Source organism: Staurois parvus, unplaced genomic scaffold, assembly GCF_062004578.1.
Source record: "Staurois parvus isolate SC_StPar_1 unplaced genomic scaffold, SC_StPar_1.0 ptg000668l, whole genome shotgun sequence".
Lineage (NCBI taxonomy): Eukaryota > Metazoa > Chordata > Amphibia > Anura > Ranidae > Staurois > Staurois parvus.
This window is the reverse complement of record NW_028318464.1, coordinates 8087564-8114296: the sequence shown is the minus strand read 5'-3', so window position 1 is coordinate 8114296 and position 26733 is coordinate 8087564. Positions and strand designations below refer to the sequence as shown.

Sequence of the window (26733 nt, the reverse complement as noted above, 5' to 3'; positions counted from 1 at the left end):
CCAGATTGGATGAAGTGAACATGGTGGAGGGCCGAACATTTTTCCGAACATTCTTTGAACCATTACAATTAAATGCAAATAAATTATTTTATGCCAAGTTAATTGCAAACTACATACTTTTCATTTCATAACATTAAGATCAACTGACAGCTGAGTTTTCACAATGTATTGAAAATAAATTTTAAAAAAACTTACCTGCACTAATGTGAAGGGTGAAAAAGGTAGCTGGAGCTGAAGTCTCTGCTCGGCAGCCGGGAAGGGAAGAGAAACACACTTCACGCTGGAAGCCCGGCCCTGACGTCACCGCCCTCTGTCGCTCCCAGCGCGGCGCAGTCACGCATGTGCACTGCTCTCAAGCAGAAGACTGTCTGCCACAGAAAGGAGGGCCGTGCGACAGCCGCATTTACACAGACCAGGGAGAACGCGCCGCAGTCAGGCATGCGCACTGCCCTCTGCTCTCAAGCAGAGGACTGTCTGCCATAGAAGGGAGGGCCGTAGGAGGGCCACATTACACAGAGCAGGGAGGGCTGTTGGAGGGCCGTATTAAACCGACCCCCGGGCCGTAAATGGCCCACGGGCCGGACTTTGGACATGCCTGCTCTAAAGAGACACTGCATCCCTACCAATCCTTTAGAGTGCACTCTAACCTTAGAGTGCACTCATTTATATTGCATTTAATGTTTACTAATAGTGATTATAGCTGATTTACTATCTTATCCAGCTGAATCTAGTTAGGGGTATAAAATTTTATTTTTGACACTTTACACATAGTTATTATTCTGTCTAGTAGACTGTGTTATAATCAGTCATCTGTGTGCTCATTTATGTTCAATTCACTATTTATTCTCACCGGTATCAATAGATTAAGAGCATTTACCACTAAACAACTATAGGTCTATTTATTTGTAGTACCCACAGCCAGGTTAAAGGTATTTTACACTTGGGTATTTATCCATCCTTGTAGTGATTTTTGATCAACCAGGTGTGTCAGAGGGGCCAAGGTTGTTCTTGGAGTCAAGGCACATTACAGAGAACTTCACTATACAAGTTAGCTCCTGTGGGGGTAGTGCTACATATGCGTACAACGCTCTAAATTATTGAGACCAAGTATTTCCGGGTAAAGGCTACTGATAATGTTACAGCGGGCAAATGCATGTTAGACAATTGTGTGCTTCTTAAATGAATAAAGTTTAATTAAATTTAACACATTGTTAATTAAATTTACATCTTTAGCTTTTACTAAATGTTTCTGGTGATCCTGCCATAATTGTGCTTTATCAGGTCTATCCTGCTATGGAGTGACAACTATCTCCCAGTTATGTTCCTGCACTGTCACCCTGTCACGTTCTTCTAGTGGAGTCTGCTAGCGGTTGTGCTGACATAAATTGTACAGGTAGGATCCACTGCTCACGGGGTGACGTTATTCCGTGGCCATCTTGCCATTGGCTGGTAGCCGACCTACATGCACTTCTTTTTGGCACTTTATTGAAACAGTGCTGTGTCCTGTAAGTCTATTTTATATTGTTGGGCAATAATAAAGGTTTTACAGAGAACACTAGAGGCTTTTTTGCTTTTACATAAACTTTATCCCATGCTTGGAGTCCAGTGGTGAGGGGAGAAGAAATTTTAAAGGTACCAGAGGATTAACCCCTGAATGGGAAAGTGCTCTACTGGTCATAAGTAAGGTGAGCAGTCATTTTTTACTGTTTGGTGGAGGCATGTTTTGACACCTGAGTAGCTATATGACTCTGTCTCAAGCATCAACATTTGTTGTGCTGAAGTGCGAAGGATTCCTAAAGAGTGTTTATGACACTCTTTATGCTATCCACTGACTGTTTGGTCATGTCAAAGAGGAAGACAGGAGCACACTGTATTTCTGGCACATTATCAGTTATTTTTCTATACTTGCATCTTGTTTAAAAGGATGAAACTTGTATGTGCATGTATCAAAGAAATGTAGGAAATGTGTTGTTTTGTATTTTGCCCTGACATATCTTTCAAAACTGGTGGCTGTAGCTCCCTCATCTTGAGCCAAGCAACTGCAGTTTTTGCAGGCAATGCTCCCTGTAGTGGGGAGCTTCAGTCTGTGGATCACCCTAGTCTTTCCCCATTTACAGCCATTGATTGGCAGCCTATGCTAGGAGTGCAATGTAGTTCTGAGAGATATACCTACATCTCTGGAATGTGATGTAGGGGGTACCCAAAAATCCCCCCGAAAGGGGAATTATTTTACAGGATTTATATAGCGCCAATAGTCTGCACAGCACTATACAAAATGAAGGTAGACATTACAGTTACCATACAATTTGGTACAAGAGGAAACAGAGGGCCCTGCTCGTTAGAGCTTACAATCTAGGAATAATTGCTCATAGTGCTTGCACATAGGTAGTGTGAGGTTTTTGGCAAAAAGATCCTGGGGTTCAGACTTCAGGGGACACATGTACCCAGATATGGATATTTTATGCATAGTTACATTGGACCAACTTGCTTCTGCATCCTGTGCTGAGTGGCTGTTTTGCTGCATTCTGAACACAGGACCTTGACTGCTCACTACAGGTGCCATTCCGAGAATATTTTGTACTTTCTGAATGAATGCAAAGCATTTTCTGATTGCATGAGGTAGAGAGGTGGGACAGTGATCTCTACCTTGTCTAGTCAGAAAGTGCTTTGCATTTATTCAGAAAATGCAAAGCATTCTCTGTATGGCCCAGTGACCAACCTTCTGTGTTTAGAATGCAGCAGGCCAGCCACGCAGCACAGGTACAGAAGCAAGTGGTGATTAGTGGTGATTAGTGGTGTCTAGTTCAAAGTTTTCCTGCTTTCAGCAACATCAGTCAGGTATGGTAGATGCATAGTTACATTGGTCCGAACTGAACCAATGTACAAAATATCTATACCTGGAATTCTTCTTCAAACATTGCTCTTTTTAAAATAAAGAATGTGTAGATGGGAAAATGCAACATGCTTTCAGACACATTCAGCTTTCATTTGAGATCAAGTTTGAGATGATTTTGGCATACTCCTTACTTTCATTGTTTAGGGAGATTATGGATATTAGGAAATGCACATGTTGAGTGTTGATTGCTTACAAGAACCACTCTTTGAACCAGCTGACCAGTGAAACACACGTTTTTTTCCAATTTACACACATACATGCACACTATAATTATGACACAGTGCAGCAAATTATTAACACATCTTTAATTAAAACTAACAAGTATCTAATTAGTATTTATACTTCCAGATGAGTAGGAAGCATTTTGTGCCCCATAATATAGAAACAATGATTTCGATACAAAACCATTATTACAAAGGATACAAAACAAGGGTAGAAAGCCAAATTAGTCTGATGCATTATACTCATGCAGAACTGAGCCTTGAGCGAAATTATCCAACAGAGTATCATTTATATACAAAAGAAAATATATAGCATTACCAATGCAGTCCAGCAGAGGGCACAGTGACAGGGAGAGAAAGATGGCTACCTCAATGGAAGGAGGTACTGGGGATGTGACAACTATCAGTTACCATGCTGAGTTGACAGGGCAGGTAGAATTTAAAATAAATATTCCCATCCTAGTCAATTGCTGCCATTATTATTGCTTACCCTTTTACTCTTATCCTGTCTGTCCTTCTGCACAATAAAACAAATGCTGTCAGCCACTTATCCCAAAGGATTTAAGTGCTTCTCATTAAACAGACTGTTTTGGTGTAACAAATTGATTGTCTGTGAACTAAACATTCATCAAAGGTACAGTCTTTTTTGGAAAATGTTTTATAATTTACCACCACAAACCAAGGAGCAGTTTTTTCAAACAAATCATTTTCAAACCTGCATAACACTTCCACGTTGTTATTATTTATTTACAACTAACCCATGTCCATAAACTACTCTTTTGCCCTTCCTACTTACCAAATCCAATTATATATATACTTTCAATTATTTGAGCAGTCCTGCTTATGATTGGCATACCCGGGACCTTGCAGAAATCAGTAGGAGTAAGAGATGGGGTTAATAGCAGCATGCCTAGCAATATTCGCCAAAATGTATTCAATGGAAAAGCGTATCTTCGGGCATCACATGACAATATTTCTGCCTTCACTTATCAAGAAGGCCATCAACATTACCTGGAGCCATATGGAATGCTGACTAATGGCGCAAACACAAATCTGGTCCCAGCAATGCAGCTCGCCTGCTCAACTCCATCTCCTATGCCAATGGAAGTCATAGCAACGGGATGCTGTCTGGAGAGTGGTAAGTACAGGCCAGGTACCAACAGCACAGCAGGCCAGCTCAAAATCATTCTCATTGCTGAAGTTTTCAACAGAACCGGTAACAGCACTAAAAAAAATAGTATTGCTTGGAGAGATCCAGCAAGTTCCCAGCTATAGTTGCCTGGCCTTTACTTGCCAAATTTAATTTCTGTCTTTACTCTTCTACTTCACATCTTAAAGGTAAACTCCAGTCACAATTAAACATTTGTTTCTAATTCACACAAGCATTAACTGAACTCTAGACTGAGAAGCATTCTGTATAGCAGCCTTTGCCAACCTTTTTAACCCAGAGGAGCCCTTGAAGAAAATGTTAAGGTCTCAGGGAACCCCTTTTCAGATTAGTCAATTGGAGTCATTGAGCAAATACCCTTTACAATGGTATTGGTCAGTGAGAAGAATGCCCCCTAACAGTGATGGTCAGAATGCCACACTTGCTGTCATGCTGCTGGTTCTGCCAAGTGACCTTGCATCTGGAACTATGCAGGCACCATCAGAAGGGATGTACATCACAGCTCAAGAAACCCCTTGCTACCTCCTGAGGAACCCCAGGGTTCCACGGAACCTTGGCTGAGAATGGCTGGTGTGTATTTTAAAGATAAGCACAATTTTAGAAAAGAAAACAAACTTGATCCTCATCAATAAGCTTAGACCTCAGATTTACCTGTTTGCTGTTAGGAGCGGTATCTTTAGTGTATGGTGATCCCACCTAAAGAGAACAATAACTCCAGCTTGGTTGCATGAGCCCAGGTATTTTTTTCTATAGAGTAGAGGGATTTATTTTTTAAACAGCACATTTACATTAAAAAAAGCTAAGTTAAGTTGTTTTCTCCAAAAGCATTTAAAGTAAGCCTATGGTGATACCATCAACACAGAAGCAAACAAATGGCTTTAGTGGGCTTTATTATATATACTGATTGTTGAACTTGTTGTATTTTAATGGTGTGTCCCTGGTAAGGTATTATATCATAAAGTTGAACTCTAAGCAGATACAACAAACCACAAATAATGCTGTTATATGTTCTTAAAAGAAAACATTCAATGTATTAAACCATTTTAAACAGCAGCTGGTATAAGTACCTGAGTCTGTCTTGATATCAGCCTTCTGTAATCAGCTGCACAGCAGTACCAGTAGAGGGAGGGGCAGCAGTAGGAGCCAATCATGTGCTGTCATGGACTATGCAACAGAACTACAAATCTTTTGGAAAGCAAATCAGATCTGATATATGTATTTTAGTTGTATAGCCTGGAGTTCAGTGTTAAGGCACCATGTACACTTGTGAATGGGGCAGGGGCGGACTGACCATTTGGAAACCTGGGCACTGCCTGAGGGCCCGGGGTCAGTAGGGGGCCCCATGAGATGCCCCTGGTACCTTTTTCATAGGCTTTTTTGAGTTTGGGCAAGGACACAGGGGCCCCATGATCCCCTATTCCCCGGAGGCCCCATGAGTTGTAAGTCTGCCCCTGGAATGGGGCTATTAGTGAATACATGACAGGGACTCAACAGGGGTTCCTGGCGATTATGAGCAATTACATCTCAGCGGCCATAATTAGCTGTGGGAGCTCTCAGCCTCCTATTAATTTCAAAGGGGCTACCTGCTGGGTCTCCCACATGTAATTGCTTATGGCCCCATTCCCAAGTATGAATGGGGCCAAAAGTAACTTTCCCCAAAGTCCTGCTCAGCCCACCCCTCCCTGCTCCGTCTATTGGTCAATCATTATGATGGAAAACTTCAATGAACACATAATTGGGTAGTCTACAGGTAGGGCCAAACACAGGGAAAAGTTATGATTTGTGAATTAAATGTAGTGCCAACATCTCAGATGAGACATTTTGTTCAGAGGCAGGAGATACACCAATCAGATGGTACAAAAAAGTCAATTAAAACCATACAATTGATATTTTTTTTCAAATGACTTCACCAGAGGCTTGCTTTAAAGGACCCCTCATGTCCATTGTTGGAATGTTGAATATCGCTCTTAATCTGTGTGCTGGCTGTGGCTTTAATGTTTCACTTAGCAGACATCAGGAAAATTGTTTTTGTTACTCAAGCTTCAATTATTGTTAAAAGGGTTCCAAAAACTTTTTAAAGCTTGTAAATAGTTTGTTTTAATGTGCTGAATCTGATGTTCTCACATGAAGGTCTACAACTGAATAAAAAGCAATGCTTGTGTGTATAGAACTTTTGAAAAGAAGATATAGCATGAACACTTTGTACATTTGCTGGTAATTCTGGGGTGAGTGGAGTTACCTTTTAAAACTACCACTGTATTCTATATATGGTAAGCTAGAATTCTCCATTACTAAACATGTAATCTGTATCTCCTTTACTAATGGTAACCTATAAGACTTCACACCTTTCAATGAAATAGTAGACTTCACTTTCTTCTACCCATCAAATATTTTCAACCAGTTGAGAACGTAAAGTGTAATTGTGGCTAGGGCCATCATCTGATTGACAATACCGGTACCTCCTGATGTGTGCACTCACATTAACTTCCAAAACATGAAAACTGAGGTTGCTTTATTATGCTATCAGTGACCCTCCCTTCCTTCTTCACCTGCTTCAAATAGATGGCCTCAAGGGCCAAGAGGGAGTTAGGTGCAGCAGGAAGAGGTGGGTCACATTGTGACCAATATAACCTTGGTGGTGGCCTAAATGAGTGTATCAGACTACTCTAGAAATTTAACTGAGGGCCACTGCAAGCACTCAAAGCCATCTGCCTTATCATCCTTTTGTTGGTTTAGTACGACAATGAAGCCCTCAGGTCTGTGTGAAAAGCAGGATATTATTTTAAATATTAAACTACTGAAATTGTTAAATGCAGCCAATAACATCTTTACTTACCTTAATTTTATTGAGAAAAAAGCTAATATGCAGTACAGAACCTGGCAATCTATAAAAACAGTATATCCACCACATCACTATGCAAGCTATTTTTAACTTAATGTAACTACCTTCTATTTTCATTTCAGCGTGTAGCCAGCCATAATTTACTACTACTTTCTAAACTGTAAATATACCTTACTGGCAAACATGGCAACCGTATTCAATTCATACATGAGATTCTTGGAATTTTTATCTCCCTACTTATGTAACTGGCTTACCATGTTTCCCAGAAGCATGCACAAAGCTTGAGGTCAAATTACAGTCATCCACTGAACTGCCCTGCTGTAAAAGTTCCATCTGTGATCAGATTCTACAAAAGGTGCTGCACGTCTAAAGCAATACATTGGTTCATATTGATGTACTGGGATTGATCATGTAATTATAGAAGGGATACCAGCCTGTCACTTATCGCGGTGCACTGGCATTGACAACTTCAATGTCTATAAAAAAAAACACATTAAAAATCTAATGGAATTATTGCAATGTACATAGCTGAAGTAATATTTTTACACAAGACTCTTCTAAAAAAAAATAAATACATTGGATGAGCTTTTTCATTTATACCAGGTGCTCAAAATTTATTGGACATTTTATATTTGTCAATTGAACTGTAAACTGGAGCTTGCTTTTTTCTCATTTATATCAATGCAGCACATCTCTTGTAATCCAAACCAAAAGCAGATGATTGATTTGGGCAAAATATTCCTGCACTGAAAGCACAAAACATGCATGTGGTATGAATGAGCCATGAGAATTTTTGGGGTCTGTAATATTTTGAAGTTTGCCTTTAGTTCTTAAACCTGTTAAAGAAATGTGTATAATAAATACTATTATTCTCTGTAAGTGTTCATGCCAGCAAAATGTCATTCTATAATATACTGTTATATTCTTAGTGCTAATATGAAATACTGTTTCATAATAAGAACCAAATATCCATAGGTATTGTAGGCAGATGATGGTCCAACTCTACTATTTTGTCACCAGTTCTTTTTGTAGCATTTCTGTACTAATAAATAGTGTCCTTACACGACTATATACAAAATGTTTATGTGTTTCCAATGTCATGAAGCTTTGTAACCATCCATTATCCTCAGGACATCATCCAAGATGGATGGGCCAAGGTCCAGCTCCAGCCCAAACAGTGACTCAGATGGAGTGTCCACAATCTTAGAATCTGTGCAATCTGGCTTTTCTTGAGATTCATTTGTCCCGTGTTCTTGGGTGAACATGTTTCCAGTAATGGAACCTTCTGAAGAGCAAGCTGAATTTGTCAAAACCCTGCTGCTCTCCTCCTGTGAGATAGAGGAGAAGGACATTTCTTCTTCTCTATGAAAGCGTCCCTCTCCATAACTAATAGACATAGAACGTTGGCTTGGAACATCATCCAGGTGGAGTCTAGGGGGTTTTGGAGGTGCTCTCTCCTTACTTTGGGTACCAGTGAAGACGGGAAGAGACACTGCATTTTTTAGAAAGGGACGGAAGCTTCCATCACTGTCATGAGAGTGAAACTCTTGGTCGAGACTGGTGTCTGTACTCTGCATAGTCAACTTCCGGCCCAAGTTTGGAAGCAGATCATACTTTCCTTGCAAAAAGGACAATTCCCCAAACATGTCTTCTTGCCCTTCCAGTCCTATGTGAGCACTATGCCTAAAGTCTCCCAGAGGTGGGCTTATCATCTCCCTTGATAAAACATCACGTAACTTTGGCTTTTTACCCCGCTTGGGAGTTGAGGTCTTCAAATAAATTGGTGTTTTAGCTGGCATTCTTCACTGACAAGGTTGATTACAAATAAACTTCTTCTAAGTACCTCCACAAGAAGTATCACCAAGGCAATTACATGTATATGATAGACATTGTCTTCAGTGGGATAAATATCTTGCTTGAAAACGAATCGTCCTTTGAACCTGAAAGAAAAAATGTTCTCTATTAATTTGGAAAAGTCATTATACAATATATATGCTATTGTAACCCTCTTACATTCTCACAAGCATTTATAAAGCAGACCTTCCAGTAACTTTATGATTTTGTGTGAATATATTCTTGACTTATCACAATATACAAAAATATTTTTCAGAAAGCTGTACCTTTTATTAATAATAATCAAATGATAGAAAATACCACCAAACAGTGGAAATCCCTGATTGTTAACAGTATCACCAGAAATTAGTGAAACCATTGGAAGATTTCCCCTTTATTTCTTTTCTGGTGGCAGCCCAAAATGTGGAGTTTCCTTTTACTTTCATGCTTGGTGATAACAGTAAACAAGACAAATAAAGAGAGTGAATCTCCCCTATGGGGACGCAGACAGCAATACAAACCTGAATGGCATTCTAAACCCTCTGCACTCTTTTCAAAACAACAAATGTTTTGCCTGTAGTTATACTTTAATTAATGAACTACCTTAACACACTTACTAAAATGTGATGATGTGAGGACCTCAAAATGTAGCCCTAATTCACATACACAGCTACATAATATTTCCCCTGTTTATTAATAAAGGAAATACACAAAAATAGTGCTTCACTTTTCTTTCCAGCTTGCACTGTCTTTCAGATATAATGGCATTCTAATACAGCAAAACTAAAACCACAAGACAGTGGCAATAGAAATCTGTAAATCAAAAAAGCCATCACCCATTTAGAATCCATCATAATCTAAATTAAACATATATAAAAGGGGAAAAACATCCATACTGATGTGTTTTGACCAATTCTGACCTAAGTTATAGTATGATATGTCTAAGGCCAGGATAGGATGAAACACATTAGAATGAAAGGGTGTTGGCTTTTTGAGTCAAAACCCTGCTGACTCTAAATACTTTTAAGGGAGTGCGGCCATGCACATTGTGTTGTTGGTTTGGAGGATTTTGCCTAGCCAGGTAAGCTAATTAATGTGACTGGAGTGCAAGGGCTTAAAAAAGAAGATCCTAAAGCACACTTTTAGTGGTTCTGAAGGTTGAAGGTATTTTACCTTTTTGCATTTTAGCCTGATCTCGATCTAGTGCTGTGCATGAGCAGCTCTCCCAAGTCTCTTCCTGCTCATTGGCTCAGACACAGCAGCGGAAGCCATTGGCTCCCACTGCTGTCAATCACAGCGAGTAAGCGGAATTTGGGGGGGGAGAGGCACTCTGTGTGTCTTATAGACAGCGATGTCTGTGTCTCAAAGGTGGCTCGGGAGCGAGCATGCACATGTGGAGGAGGATCAGGGCTGTTCTGTGCAAAACAGAGCATGTAAGTGTAGCAATCGTGCGCACAAATATGGACACGGACGTCCATGTTGCTAAAGATCCTCCATCTTGTGTCATTCTCACTCCAAATCAGTCCCCCCCCTCCCTTCCTGTTGAATGGCATGTGGTCTGGTGTGGCTGAGTTCAGGAGTGCATCGGGCACAGCTGGATACACTTAATGGTTGTAAACCCAATTAGCTGATTCCAGTGTGTCTGGCAGACTCTTGCTCTGAGCTGCTGGTAAAGCTATAAACCCGTCAGTTGCTGGACTTGAAAGCATTCCGGAATAGTAGTAAAACCTTACATCCCATTTGAAACCACTTTTTCATACATTTTCATAATTTCCCACAGCAGGAAAAATGTACAATGAAAAAAAACATATATTCAGACAGATCAGTTTAATGCGAATCACCTGATACCTTACATCCCTAGATTACGTCTACCCGAGAGCAGAAAGTGATATCTCCTTAACCGTCCCAAGCAAATATGTCATATTTGGTGTCTGGACGTTCATAATATCATTCTGCATATTATCCTACCAGTGGATAGGATGCTACATGTACCTATGGAAGGTGATTGACCATGGTATAACTTGCGAGGGATTTTTGGTACTAGCCTGGGTCTCCGCCTACACCCCCTCCCCACATGAGGTGATTAGCCCTTGGCTTCAGAGACAATGCCTGCTGGTGGACTAGAAAAGAGGCTGTCAGGCCCAAGAGAAGTAAGATGAAGATATTCTCCCGTTTAACATCAGAAACCAACTTTGGGAGAAACGGTACCCTTTTGCTCAGGACACTTGAACGCTGCTTAAACCAGGACTTCTGGCAAGTACTCTACCTTTTTAAACTTCTGTGATCTCTCTGTTGTGTTACTGCTCTCTGTATTTATATATATTGGCTACATCTTTTTCTGTAAATTTTTTTATTGCACCATTTCTGACCTTTTTGAGTAATAAATCCTATTTTCTGAAAAGCGTTGAACTGTTTCTAAAGCTCTTTAATGCAAACTAAGAATCCCTGTCTCTGAAGAGTGCTACTGTGTGTTTTAAACTTCTGCATACATCTGCCTGCGGTGACAGGGTGTATACAGACGCTTATTCAAACATCATAGTGTTACTGCTAAGATTGGCGAGTTTCCTCTTTCTCCGTACAAAAAGGTGGTGGTGGCAGTGTGAAGGGTTAATTGCGTAATTAACCTGACCCAGTAACAATCGCTCTCAGGCTGCGGCACATAGCTTGTGGTCCAGTGAGTTGGAACATCTTTGTGCAGGGTGCAGCTGAGCGTGGCATTGTTACCCAAGTGACAGCTCGGTTTTAGATTGGCTAGTCCTTCGGCCACAAGTCGGTAAGAAGGGCTGGGGGTCTGACGCCGCGCTCATAACAGTAAGTATGACATATTTGTAATTTTTAAAATAAAACATCTGAACTTCTAGTATAATTTTAAAAGACTTTTACTGTACACCCCTACTGCCCCGATCTACCACCAAACCACTTGTTCACAAAAAAAGGTGACTCATTGGTTGTTAAAAGGAAATGCACGGCGGTGGTCCAAGATGGCAGCCGCCTAATACCGGAGCTCCACCAACCCTCGGATTTACCGACCTTCCCGCTCTGCTTCTACCACACCTAGAGCTCTGGGAGCGCCTTTTACCAGGTCACCACACACCGCTGCATCCCCATTGGAAAAATCGGGTGCTGGAAGCCGCCCACGCCGCCTCCTCCAGATCCTCGGTGCTGAACCATTTCTTTACTAGGCCTGCATCCCCGGGCAGCGGCGGTATCCCCGGTGAGCCCTCCAGGAGACCTGCTGAGATGCATGGGATGATGCAGACCCCCCTGCAGCTTCACAACCCGTGCCAGTGACCCCAATTCTGACAGTGGACACCTTAGCAGACAAACTGCAAGTATTTCTGCATAATATTACTGCCACTATCTCTGTTGAAGTTGGAAAATTGGCCCAAGAGCTTGGAGGGGGGGGGGGAGATCACTCAGATAGGAGACCGCACAGACCACCTTGAGACCAAATTTTATGAACTAGAAGGAAATGCACATTGCAAATTTCTGCTTTATTTAAAAAAAAGCCATCAGCTTGTTCTATAGAGCATAAAATCAAACATCACACTATCAGGAAACAGCCATGGTGGGGGGGTATAGTTTACTGAGCTTCAGAAACATCATACCAGCAGGAATAATCTTCATTTAATCAGGGAGGACAGGCAAAGATAAACATAAGGATGGTAACACATTAATTACATGGGATCTGTATTAATAGATTTCCGGGGGAAACCAGGGCTGTATTTTGGGATAAGCTTCCTTCCCCTTAAACAAACAGGATGGACAAGCCCTCCCAGAGCCTATCACAAAATAATTGCCTGTCACAGTGACTTTCATCCCACTTGCCAGTAGTAGAACTTTCTCTTGTATTGCTGTTGATATTCTGATGAGCTAATTGGCACTGATTAAAGACATGCAGAACTTTGGTATGGGCATTAGTAGAGGCACCAGTAAATAAGGTTTTACCCCACCTTCTAATGTATACAAATCCAACACAATCCACTTATGCCGTAAATACTTTCAGCCATGAACCAAGTGATTTGCTGCAACTATGAAAATAAAGTATCTTTATTTAAAGGATAAGTTCACCTTTTTTTCTAAATTCCAGCTCCCCTATGTAACAATATAACATCAATATTCCTTTGTTGCAGTAAAAAAATAACTTTCTTTGTCTTTTAGGACAGGCATTACCTCAGCCCCTGGTTGTTCACAGAAAACCCCTCCATTACTTCTTGCTCCATCCTGGAATATGGCATTTATTACTTTAAAATTGTTAGAAGGAAGTACTTCACCACCTCAACACACATCCTGCACCTGTACTCCCCCTCCAGGAGATTGCTTCCACCCACCTCCGTACACACATGCAATCATTATTAATTAGTCTATATATCATTAGTCTATATATCATTATCTGTTCTCACTAAATACACAGCCAGTAAGCGATCTTATTTTTTGTTACCTTCATCTTGACCTTCATCATATTTGGCAGAGTGTGCAGGAGTTTGAGGTATTACATAAGGGCCTATGTGGAACAGAGTTGTAGTATGGAAAACAGGAGAAGCATGTCCCTGAAAGTCTGTAAAGCTCACTATACAATCTGATTGTACAACCTCCTTTAGATCTACTATCAACTACCTGAATGCATACAAAGTGATTGGATACAAAGGTGTGCCCTCTTATATAGCTTTGGTAAATCTAAAGGAGATTGTATAGTATATGGCCACCTTTATACACCTAAAATGAACTAGTGCCATATTATTGTTATCGGCATCCCAAATGCAGAAGAAAAAACCGGCAGAAAAAACGTTTTGCCCAGTGAAAAAAACAAGCCACATAAGCAGCAAAACACACAGTTAAAAACATGCAAACCGCAACTTGCCAAAATGTCCTGTGAGCTACTTTGCCACATGTAGGGAAGCCCATTGCTGGGCCAAAAACCATGTGCTCCCACTATGCTAGATGTAACTAAGGCCTGAAAGTAAAATTGCTGTGTTTAAACAAGAACAATGAGACTCCATTCACATCAGCGCGTTTCAGGAAATTGTACAATCAGAGTGTAATGTGTATGATCACCTTAAGGAAAGTATTAGGAAAGTGGGTGGAAATATAACAAGAGGTGGTATGGTAATGAGGGAAGTGTGGTCCAGACAGGTAAGCACGCCCTATTCTGTGATGCATTAACACAGTGCATGATGGGAGATGATCTAGATAAAATGATGGAAGCAGAAATAATTTTTTGCAAATTCAAACAGAAACGTGAAAATGTAAAGTTTTCGTGGAAGAGGTAAGTGAGAGGGATGGCTGGGGTAGAAAGAACATTAGAAAAGGATTTTATTTATTATGAAAAGTGAAATTCTGCCTGAAAAGGTGAACTTAGCCTTTAAAACTTGATTATGCCCAAAAACAAAAATGTAACATCTTGCAACTTATCATTTTTTTAATGCATCGCTCCCTTTTTAGTACAATAATGGTGTGACCCTTTGATACATATCTGATGCCCTTGGACTAGAAAACAACATATAGCCATATTCAAAGAATAAGGCCACTTTCAGATGGGGTGGACCCGTCAGCGGAACCGCTTGCTCAGCGGGGGATCTCTCCACTGATCCCGGCTGAGCAAATGGATGACAGGTCTGTGTTTGCTCCACTAATGCAGAGCAGGCTCCGACACAATCTGCTGTTTTCTATGGGCAGTCGGATGGAAACAGACCACCTGTCCATTTCCATCCGACTGTCATCTGATCCGATCTGCCGGAGTGATAGGGAACGAAAAGGATCTTTTTTTAGCGTACAGGATCTGATCGGATGCTGGTGGGTGTCTGCGACACCCGCCGCTCCATAGAGAGCTATGGATGGTCTGATCGGGTTCACCTAAAAAACTGACATGAGGACCTGATCAGACCGTCAGTTTGAAAGGGGACTAATATAGTGCATGCTGCTAAAATGACATAGACAGACACATTAAAAAAAATACAATCAAGAATAGGTTACTGAAAAACATAATAGTAATGATATAGCTGAAAATCCTCAGTGATGAAAAACACATATATCCAACGTGTAAAACCAATAAAGTGTAATACTGCAATAGTGGTGGAACCCCCAAAAGCAGAACAATCTTTATTTGTGTACTGGTATCAATCTTTCTTAATATTCCTCCTAATAAATAACATATATCTAGTGTATAAAACATATGAAAGTGTAATAGTGGTGTGAACCCCCCAAAAACAGAACAATCTTTAATTGTGTAACTGGTATCAATATTCCTCCTAATAAATAACATATATCCAGTGTGTAAAACATATGAATGTACAGCAAGGCAATAGTGAAGGGAACTCCGAAAAACGGAATAACTCATGTCTTTTTTTTGTCTCAATGATGTCAATCTTCTTTATTAATCATACTGATATCATATAACTGCAACCATCTTGATGTTCCTGTGCTCTTAGGTCCACAATACCAGGTGTTCCGCCACCAACCAAACTATGTGCTCACCTGAAAATTAGACCTTTATACAGGTCTAAATGCGCTTTCCCCCTTGGGGTGATACACCAGTGGCCAACTGCTTCCTATGAATTCACAGCGATCCTTCACATATAAGAGACCTAGTACGGACTGGGCGGGTTGCAGAATTCAGGGTTGTGCCCATAAAAAGGAAATCAAAGAGCCATCATAGTTCTAAACTGTATAGAAACTTGAGCCTTTATTAAGATACGTAAAATCCGCTCACATTTAACAGTGCACCAACATCTGTGCACATAGATAGCCAGCTTGTGGAAAGTAACGTACATTGTTCCCTTAAGACCTTCTCAATATCAGCATCTGAATGGACAAAGTGTGCTGGGACTCACCTCCTGTCTGGCGTAATGATGTAACAGACTCGGCACTGATGCGTTTCGTCACAAGTCACGTGACTTTCTCAAGTCACGGCACCATATTCCTCATTTATATATCGGACCTTGTTTAGATGTTAACTATGGCAACAAGTGCCATTTTCCCTGAGCCTAACAGGAAGTTTTATCAGGAACCATTTTGTTAGGTGCACAACACTGAATGGACGGTCTAATCTGAATAGAATTAAACTGATAGCCTACAAAATATATAAGGGATAAAAAATTATAAAAACAGTTGTGATTATCTTCCTGAGGTGAATATAAAGAGAGCCACTGCCATAAAACATAAGAGAATGACAAAACAGAATACCTAATAAGATGCCGCAGATCCCCATGTAGCTGGGTCTGTTGTAGCTAAAACAAATGATGTCACATAAAAATAACGTAATGAAAAATGCTGCTATTGAAAAATGAATACAAGAATAAAATAACAATAAAAGCATAGTGACAAAGCATATAATGACCTACAATCTGTGATCATCTTTATTTCACTTTGCTCCCTTATCCTATTTGCATGCTTCTTGCACACTGCAGAAACAGGAGCATTGGCTTCTTGTGGTTCCTTTAGGAGATAATAAAGGCTGATATCAAGTCAAATTCAGGTACTTACACTGCTCATATTTAAGAAAAATTTAATGATGTATTAATTATTGCAGCACTGCATTATCTTGTGCCTTTATATATGCATAGTGTTCAGCTTTAGGATTTGAGGAATACACGATTATTTAGAAGCAAGGACAGGTCATGTCATAGAATAAAAATTATGGATCGGTTACCTGGCTAGGCTCTGCAAAGACAGACGGGGCCATTAGATGAACAGAGCTTTGTGAAGAGATGAAATAATTACCGACTCCTGGGACAGAGGTGATGAGGACAGCTGTACCATTCTTTCCTGGATCCTCCTTCTTATATCAGACATGGCTGCTCCCAGCAGACAGATGGCTGCAGAGCTGATCTCATAGATTATATCAAATAGCACTAACCTCCCAGATGCCTCCCTCCATTAATGAGAAGCCGGGATACATTTCAGCTCATACTTCTGCCCAGAACATGTTAAATGCATTTGTCCAGAATGTCATGTATAGGAAAGCATTATCCCATCTGCTGCAACCTTACATTTCCTCTGACATAAAATAAAATGCAGCCGTGCTAACAATGATCTGCTGAGCTGCACCTCTGAGCTCTGATCCTTTTACAGACTTCACCTCCTCCCTCCTTTCCTAACCTAACTGCAGTATGGCTTCCCTTTAGATTCCCATACCTCCCAATAAAAAAGGTGGTGCCTTTGCATCCTTTAATAAGAGTGCTGCTGCCCATGGCTACCAAATTCCATCAGGCTTCTGAAACCAGCTAGAAAATTAAAGCAAACTTCTCAATAGAAATAATCTTGCACTCTTTTTTTTAAATGCAGGTAACCATATTTACGGTGCCAGTGTGAATGAGGTCTAAATGGTATATGTTGCAGTATGCTCTACCTGCATTTAGGTGCATTCAGTTTAACTGTGTTTACAGAAAATATTATTCTCTGCTTCCAGGGGCAGATTAGATACACTGAATGCATCTAAACACATCTAAACACAAGTTCATTTAAATGCTGGAGAACCTGATCAGGGAAGCATAACGTTTGTTTATATGTGCCAGATAATTTCTCCTGCATTCAATTAAACCAAACTCTAGTGTGGCCAGGTGCTTGGCTAGAGAAGGAGCCACTGTAAAGACACTGTGCTGCAGCTGCTTTGTGTGTCTATACAAGACTTTGTGCCGGTTCACATTCGAACTGCATCCAAGGCACATGACGTGAAATAACATTGCTTCCTATGGTGCAGAGTCAGTGCAGATTGAAAAAGTCCTGTCCGATTTCTGAGCAGTGTGGTCCGGTTCAGGTGCAGATTACAGGTTATTCTAAACCACACATGTCATCTGTTGTAAACAGGATAAAATCCTGACCTGAACCTGATCTAAACCTGACCTGAATCGTTAAGCAACTACTCTGTCAATTAGCTGTGATACCTGAGCTTCAGTCCACACCGCACATGTATGAATCCCGCACATATGCGAATCCACACTTATGCTGGCTTTTAGTGCCATTCAGCATTTATCCAGCAGAGGGAAGCAGTGGGCATAAAGGACTTGAGAGACTTTGATGCCGGTTGCACTGAACTCAGGGAAGTGTAGTCTGGGAAGAGGATATTTCATGGGTTTATGGACTACACTCATAACAGGAGGAAAATGTTTTTCTCCTGAACTTTAGAGAGAGAACTTCCTCATGCTGTGAGGGGACTGGAATGTGCACATTGCTATCCTTGAGTGCACACTAACCTGCTACAAGCCTGCAGCCTGGGACAGAAACCAGAGCGCTGGTAATCCTGTGTGCTTAGGAATGGAGTCGCTTTAGGCAGATCCAGAAATGAACTGACATCTAAACAGCAGGACCAAAATTGTTCTGTCAATGGGACTGGTGAGAGGGCATTGCTGCCATTAATAATAAGACTGAGTGCATAGGGACTGGCCATCTAACTAGCAGCCTTACTCACTGCATGCAGACTTTACGGAGACTGTACTTATGTGTGTAAACGGGTTGCAATTGAACTAGTTAGGTGCTTCCATGGAAGGGAGGCTTAGATGTTTTTCCTGGGTCTTTTTCTTGGTCAGTTCCTTTGGGTCCAACCCACTGGTCCTGTGATATAAAAAAGTGACAGTGGTCTGGAGCAGAGAGCCATGGGATTGTGGAGAGAGAGCCTGAAACTTCTTGGAGCCTGTCGTGATGTAGGAGGTCATCGGGTCCACAAAGTGTAATGCAAGTAATGTCATCTTCCTACAGTTTTTGCTTCACTAACACATTGGGATAGAAAGACAGTAAATGGTTTTTCTGGGTAACGGAAGTCTACAGTCAGTAATGCAGCCTGTCTGTAGCATGTACCTGTTATAGGTGGATCAGCCTCTATTCCGCTGCTGGGAATGGTAGTGGAAAATGCTGGGCAGAAGGATGTGGACAAGGCTCAGGGTGTCCCTCCTAATTGCAAGTCTGCAGTGAGAATGTACATTGTCATGGGAATCTGAGTGTTAACTGGAGGACAGTTATGGTGCAAGTGTATGTGGTGTATGTTCATCTCTAAGAGTAAAGGCCCACCCTAAGCTCGAGTATTTACCAACAGCGGCTTCAGCCTTGTCCCATGGCATTGATGAAAATGGCACAGAGTAAAGGTACCCCATGTATAAAGTAGAATGATCCTGTTACAGGGGCCTAAAAGTGTTGCCAACTGTCAGTATTTTTACTGGCAGCCAGTAAGAAACGGCACTTTTCTCCTGCCAGTAAATGCCAGGAAAAGGTGGCCAGTTAAAAATATGGCTAACACTCGGCTCAAGACTGAACATGCGCAGTTCCTGGCCGAAGCCAGCCAAGACCATCCAAGTGCATGCTATAGTGTGCTCTGTTCGGACACCACCAGCAGGAGGCATGTCGTGTGATGTCATGGTGCAAGGGAGCCAAGCGGAGCAGCTGGAGCCTTGTGTGCAGGTCTGCAGGACAGGAGCAAGGCAAGCTGGGAGCAGGACTGTCAGTGCTGTTTGGACTGGAGTGGACTGAAGGGACCACCTGGCTTGGAGAGAGACTGTTGCTGTGACTCAGAAGGGGACATGTCATGTCATTGAGGTATAATCATCTGTGCTGCTGCACACTGCTGTCAGTGTCAGGGTGAGAGTCATTTTCATGTGTGTGTGCCTGCCCATTCTAATTTCTTAACCTCCTGAGTCCTGACCCTGAGCTACTTACTTACCATATCGAAAATAAAATAAATGTTTTTTGCTACAGTATTTGCCTTAAATCGCATTACTAATTGCAAATTGTACTTGTTTGTAGCCTAAATACTTAAATTTGCACTTAACACTGTAATTTTGTAACATTTGGAAATGCAAGTAAAAACCTGACTGCGCCAGTAAAATTCGTGTGTCATGTCAGTGAATTTGAATATGGTAGGTTGGCAACACTGGTGCCTAGCATAGCCTAGAAGAACCCACCCCAGGGTAGGCCTTTTATGTTACCCATACTTAGCTCCCAAAGAGAAGGGGAACATGGAGGAAGCATCACGTATATGCACCACTGGAAAGACTGAGCCCCAATGTTAGTTGGCTGAAAAATTAGGGCAAAGGACTGTCTTCTCAGATAGCTGTTCTTTAAGAACTTTACTTGTCATCCAGAGAACAAGGGACCTCTGTAGGAAGGTCTAGGTCTTAGTGTAACATTTCATACAGAGTACACTCTAAGCAGCATAGCCTACTGGTCGCTAGAAAGGTATTGCAGTGTTATCTATGCCATTGTTTATTGCAAATTTATAAATTATCAGGTATTAAACAATTCAACCATATAAAATGTCATTAATAACAGTTGTAACCTAGTATTGTCTAGTGGACTGTGCTTGACCTATTTCTCTATTTGCTCATTTACTGCCATATACCGCAACATGTTACAATACACTGAGTTCATTTACCATTAGCCAGTCTTGTGTTTATTTTCTGGTACTGAATCACAGCTGAGTGCATTGTATCCATAAGGGTTTGCAACTACTTTCGTTCTACCAGGTGTGGCAGAGGGCTCTAGGTTTGATAGTCAAGGCAAAACCACATAGAACCCAATCTACCTAGCAGCTACTGTGGGGGTAGCGCTAGACTAGTGTGAATGTAAGGGCTAGGTTAAAGCAAAACTAAACTCTCCTATCATTTACAGTCAAGGAAGCTACCATCTTAGCCTTTGTTTGATCTGCAGCTGCCATGGTTCTGCACATGTGATGGGTTATGACACCAGCCATTTGATGGCTTGACAGTTCAGAAGAGAACCTAAGGCACTTGTGACAGTTATCATTCACAGCTTGCCTTGAATGTAACTGTTTTGGGAAACAGGTAAATTGATGGGTTTAGTTCCACTTTAAAGTGGTTGCAAACCCTTCCATATACCCACTGAAGTGATTGGCCTCAGGTGATACACAGAGATGACAAATCTCCCTACATACATTGTACTTGTTTATCTGCAGTCCTCTACATCTGTTCAAAGTCCAGAAGTTATAAAGCTTGTCTGATAGTTAAAAAAAAAAGGCGGAGAGCTGAAATTACACTCTGCAGAGCTCAGTGAGAGCTGAGAGCTGATTGGAGGGAAAGGACACAACCAGCGGCGGACTGACCATTTGGAAACTCGGGCACTGCCCGAGGGCCCGGGGTCAGTAGGGGGCCCCAAGAGATGCCCCTGGTACCTTTTTCATAGGCTTTTTTGAGTTTGGGCAAGGACACAGGGGTCCCATGATCCCCTATTGCCCAGGGGCCCCATGAGTTGTCATTCCGCCCCTGGACACAACCCCTGTGTGCTGTACACAGGAACAAAGCTGAGGCTGTCAATCTGCTGGGGGTCCCTCTCCTGTGACCATATTTTTCCGTGTCAGGAAAACTTTTCAGAAGTGATTCATGCTGATAGCAGACAGAAATTACACTTAGTGCTCTTAATTAAGAAAAGTACACACTAGAGGTACAATATATGCTTTGTTCATATTTCAGTTTGGAGGTTTACAACCACTTTAAGGACTTGGTTCCTGTTAAAGTTATGGGTTAGACTTAAATTGCATGCCAAATCGCAGCCTACTGTCTGCAATTAGAGTGGTTATATCGGTGCGGTTCAGACTTGGTCGGAGACACAACAATTTCTAAAGTAGTGCATGCACTACTTTTGGTGAGATTTTCATAGACATCTGTATCAGATGTCTTGCAAATCGCACCGGAATTTGGCATTTCATCCAACTTTGAAATCGTGCGACTTCACTATAAGCCGCACGGTTTCAAAATAGGGTTTGCCCAAGACACCATCACCAATAATGAAAAAACAACAACAAATAGGCTGATATAGCTATGACAAAAAAAGTCAGAGTTTCAACCTCCTAGCATCCACCCAAAACCAAAAAAGTTGTAGGCGTAAAGTCTTTTTGATCTCTTGGACTAATTGAATGAGCTGCACATACACCTGTTTGAGATGTCACGCGCTTATCTGGCATTCTGGACGCACCTAAAATGAGATTGTGGATTATACCTGATAGAGGTTACAGCCAGGATACTATTCAACTATAGACAGAGGAGATTATTCACTCTGCAGTATCAGCAGATTCTCCAGGCAGAAATAAACCATGACTGTGCAATGTGAGTCCATACAATATATCCATATATTTATTTCAGTCCCCACCCAACCGTGTCATCAGTTTGCTCACATGAAGGACATACTATACTTAGAAATATTAGAAGATGACTGTTTCCCAGGCTTAACATTTAACTGTGACATCACATTCCTGCAATCACGTATAGGCTAATTCTAAACAGTGTGCAATTTGTTACAGTAAGACACCAGCTTGCATCACTGGTCTGATTTCAGTATAATAAAATATGATTGAATACTGTACTATACTGTGTTAGAATAAATCATAAAAAAGAGTAATAAACATTTTTGGAAAGCTAAAAGAAATTTAGAGAAGACCAATTTTCTCATAATTTGCTCTAATTTATGTTAGTAGGTTTTGCTGGTCATTATATACATTTCCAAAGTGTTTTATGGCCACTAAAGTTGGCCCTACACTATGCAAATTTTGGGTGCTTCCTGATGAACCTATTAAAGTTCACTCCAAGGGTGATCCTGTTGCCACCCTTCCGCCCAATATCCTTCAACTGAAAAATTGAAGGAGCTGGACAGAAAGTTGTTCACTGAATAGCAGGTGCATTCACTCAGAAGCAGCTACTGTTCGAGTATTCTGACAATAACTGGAGCCATCTGTCAGAATATAATAGTCACAGCACATGATTCATCCATCCACCCTAAAACAAAAAACCTAATAGTGTATGGCCAGTTTAACACACTGCTGTGCATATGAAGGTCGGTACAGCAGACACAGCTCCAGCTTACAAAGCACTAGTACATGCGTTTTTGTGAAAGCCATATTTCTGCCAGTGTTGACTATTACAAGTGTCTTATAATTAGCATGAGTAGATACTGAAATACACCCGATTCCCTACCATAAAAAAGCCGCAATCATCATATTGGAGGGCCTTGTTCCTTGCAATTATTGCTTAGTGCTTGGAGGGTAGGTGAGATTATAGTGTTCCTTACATTCTTTGCTTTGTTCTTTTTTCCCTTTTTCAAAATATTCCCCCCCCTTTTTAGATATTTGTATTAATATTCCTTTTTCTGGTTTTCCTGTTCTATTAGTATTCTACTGTCGTGATTTGGGGACTACCAATATGGTGGAAGGAGTAGCAATATGGCCCCCAATTAATACGGTTTTTGAAAGGTTTTTATTGGATTTTGTCTCCTTTGGTTCAGTATAAGGGAATACAGACATGGCAGCTTTGTCATGACGTCATTGCTTGACATTGTACGCATCATGATATCACTGCGTGGCAACATATGCAATGACGTTGTTATGTGCATGTGCAGAATCAGCGGAAGCACAGTTCTTGGTGCAATTTTAGGGCTATATAAGCCCATACAGCATTGGAGGGGATGAATGGCTTGGTTCACCAGGATATGCTTGGAGACAGGTAACTTTAGAACTGCTGACATCTATTGAGAGATTGATGGGGGAACCATGAGAGATCTAATTTGATGACTGGAAGGTACCCCCAGGATCACTTGGAACTACAGCTCCATACATGTTTGTGTCCTTGACACTCTCTACTATGGTATCTGTCCCTTTTTTAAATACTCTTTTCCATTGTTCATGTATAAAAATTTGGGAGATATGGGAAATACATAGTTATGTTTAGGGGTGGTTGAGGAAGTATCAAGTGACCTACTAAATGTTGCTATGGCCATAATAAGGAATATGTTTACCTTATAGTGTGGGGAGTATGGGGTGTAGTTTGGAGTTCCCTAAGCTGAATAGTTAATATCTACACTTATTATTGTCAATATCCCCCAGTTTATCACACTGGGGGTTTTCCTCCCCTTTCTTCCTGTTCTCCCCGTTTTCCTTGGCAGCTCTATGCAACAATCGATGTATGTTGAGAGAAGTTTGTAGTATTTCATTTTTTTACTATTATCTCATAGGGCACATGCTCCTTTTTGTTCTATAATACTGGATCTTCAAAGCTGAATGGTATAAGCTCCCTATTCCATATGATGTTTGCGGCTCTCTAAATCTGGGAACTGATTGTAAGCCATGTGGGTTTCTTTGTAACAGGTAATACATACATGTGGAAAGATCTAAAGTATAAAATATGTGTATTTTGTTTTACTGTTACTCATGTTGGCTTTTTCTATAATCTTAGAAAAATATCAATGCCAGATCTTCCTGAGGAAGTGGGATTGTCCTGTGAAACGTGTTGGAGATTTTTAAGACCTTCCCCAGGACCATTGTGGGATGTGATTGTTAATTTCTGGCACAATATATGACTGCTTTTGTTTTTAACAATATTTCAAAGCTGGGGTGATGATATCACAAGGGAGCAGGTCAACCAGAGACGGCATTGGGTGTAACTGTCACTTAGTTAATTAAGAACTGTCAGACGGCGGAGCCGTCAGACAGTGAGAGCCTGCGTCAGGTGCAGAGATCTTTTTTTTTCTTTTTTTGGGTCGGCTGCTGCGTTCTTTGTGATTGACATTGGATCTACATTGGGGGGGCATTTATTTTTTGCTTTGTTTTTGTTTTTTTAATAAAGGACTTGTCAAAACCTGGTGTTGTGTTTTTACTCACTTTTGACACTTTTTTGGTGAATGAGTATTAGTATACTCATTCATATTGGGGGCGGGGTCTAGGGACCCCTTTGTTAAAGGGGGGCTTCCAGATTCCATTAAGTCACCCAACACCAGGCCAGGGTTGTGGAGAAGAGGCCCTTGTCCTCATCAATATGGGGACAAGCTGATTTGGGGGATCCCCCCTAGCCCAAAGCATCCCCCCATGTTGAGGGCATGTGGCCTGGTATGGTACAGGAACGGGGGTAATCGCTCGTCTTCTGCTGTTTCCTGGCCTTTCCAGGCTGCCTTTTTTTGATAAAAAAATATTTTGGTGTGGGGTTCTCCTTAACCACTTCCCATCCAGCCCATGTATATAAACGGCCGGACGGGAGCAGTGCAGGGGCGGGTTGCTGTTCATAAATGGCGCCCGCCATTTTAGCCTGTGTGTGCTCCTCCGGACACAACAGAACACCGATCGCTGTACGGGACCTCTGTGTGAGGTCCCAATCATGTGATCACTGATTGGCCAATCAGTGATCACATGAATAGTAGTAAGCAAGATGTCACTTCTGACATCATTGCTTACTACGTGTGAAATCTGTGAATGATCACAGATGGTACAAGGCTATTCACAACAGTACCATGTCACAAGCTGTGACCAATCACAGCTCTCCCAGTATTTCTTGATGGCTGCAAGAATGCAGCCAGAGAGAAAGAGAAATGATTGATTTTACAGCCTTTATGGGTGTAAAAGCAATCCGTGTAAAACAAAAAAAAAAAAATCTTCATCACCCCCCCACAAGTAGTACAGTGTCACTGTGGTGACACTACACTGCTAGGGTGACAGTATGTAAAAAAACAAAACAAATAATAATATAAAAAAATAAAATAAAAATGTAAAAAAAATTTTTGAAAAATTATAATTTTTGGTTATAAACTAATTTGGGTTATTTCTTTTACTAAAACAATAGCTGAATACATTTTGGCCAAGATATATGAAGAAAGATTATTTATTTACAAAAGAAAAACACCTTTTTTCAAAATGTTTGGACTTTTTCATTTATATAGCAAAAAAAATAAAAATCCCAGTGGTGAATAAATACCACCAAAATAAAGTTTTATCTGTCTCAAAAAAATGCTAAAAAATTCATATGGGTACAGTGTTGCATGACCGTGCAATTGTCATTCAAAGTGTGTCAGCGCTGAAAGCTGAAAATTGGCCTGGACAGGAAAGGGGTAAAAGTGTCCGGACTGGAAGTGGTTAAAATCCATACCAGATCCGAAGTCCTGGTATTCATTGGGGGGGACCCCCACGCAGTTTTTTTTCTCATTTTTTGGAAATAGCCATGTTGCAGTACATTGAAATCGTCAGAAATCACAATGAAGTAGTGCTGAAATCACTCTTAAATTGAACCAAATTGCACCACTTTGAAGTCACACCCAGCGTGAACCAGGGCTAAACACCGAGCTTAAACACTTGCCCTCTTGATGATTTACCCCCCCGTAGCCTCCCTGGTGGTATTCCCGAGTGTAGCTCGGGGTAAAGTTTCAGTATCACAAGCGGTAACCCCCGAGCTACACTCAGGCTTACCATGCGGCGCTGCTCCGGGATCTGTTCTTCCCTTACCTTGCCCTCGCTCCTGCGATGTCCCTCCTGTGGTGTCCCCTGTAATGTCCTCTGGCGGATGCCTGCATCTGTCTTCTGGGTTCTGTCCCCTGCGACGTCGGGACGTACGGGGACGGAACGGCAGGAAATTTGAAAATGACAAAAAGTGACATTCACTAAATTCACTAAAATAACATAATAAAACATTACTGTATTAAACTATTTCACATACATTTTGTCCCTAGTGCTTTGTCCTGTGCCCTGTATACTATGCAGAAGTGTTCTGTAGTCTGGAAACACATTTCCTGTCCTAGAGTGACCGCATTGCTCCGATATAGATACAATACAATAAATGAGTGTTGTCACCCTAGGGAACAAGTGTGTCACTGGCAGGATCACTAGATGAAATTAAAGGAACAAAAAGCCTGAAAAAGGAGACAAATGCAGGCACCACATCTAAAGACTAGTAAAATTACTAGTAAGACTAGTAATATATTACATCTTTGTTCTTGAATCTAGCTACATTAATGCATGAGTTCATGTGTAAAACATCCATGTCTATGTTAAAAAACTGCAGACTGTGTTCTGATTGGTCCC

At 41.1% G+C, this 26733-nt stretch overlaps 1 protein-coding gene across 3 annotated transcripts in view; it reads right to left on the bottom strand.

The window, feature by feature from the left end:
* Nucleotides 1-3186: 3186 nt before the first annotated feature.
* The window catches only part of LOC149447891 (cdc42 effector protein 2-like), a 52085-nt gene continuing 28538 nt past the window's right edge, over nt 3187-26733 (bottom strand). For 2 of the 3 annotated variants that reach the window (XM_089652015.1, XM_089652017.1), the window contains exon 2: nt 3187-9067. In XM_089652015.1, coding sequence (XP_089508141.1) covers nt 8225-8926 — 702 coding nt within the window. In that variant the 5' untranslated portion in view covers nt 8927-9067 and the 3' untranslated portion in view covers nt 3187-8224. Of the gene's footprint in view, nt 9068-16608; nt 17069-26733 lie in introns of those variants that run through there. The other variant, XM_089652016.1, reaches the window with a different exon arrangement.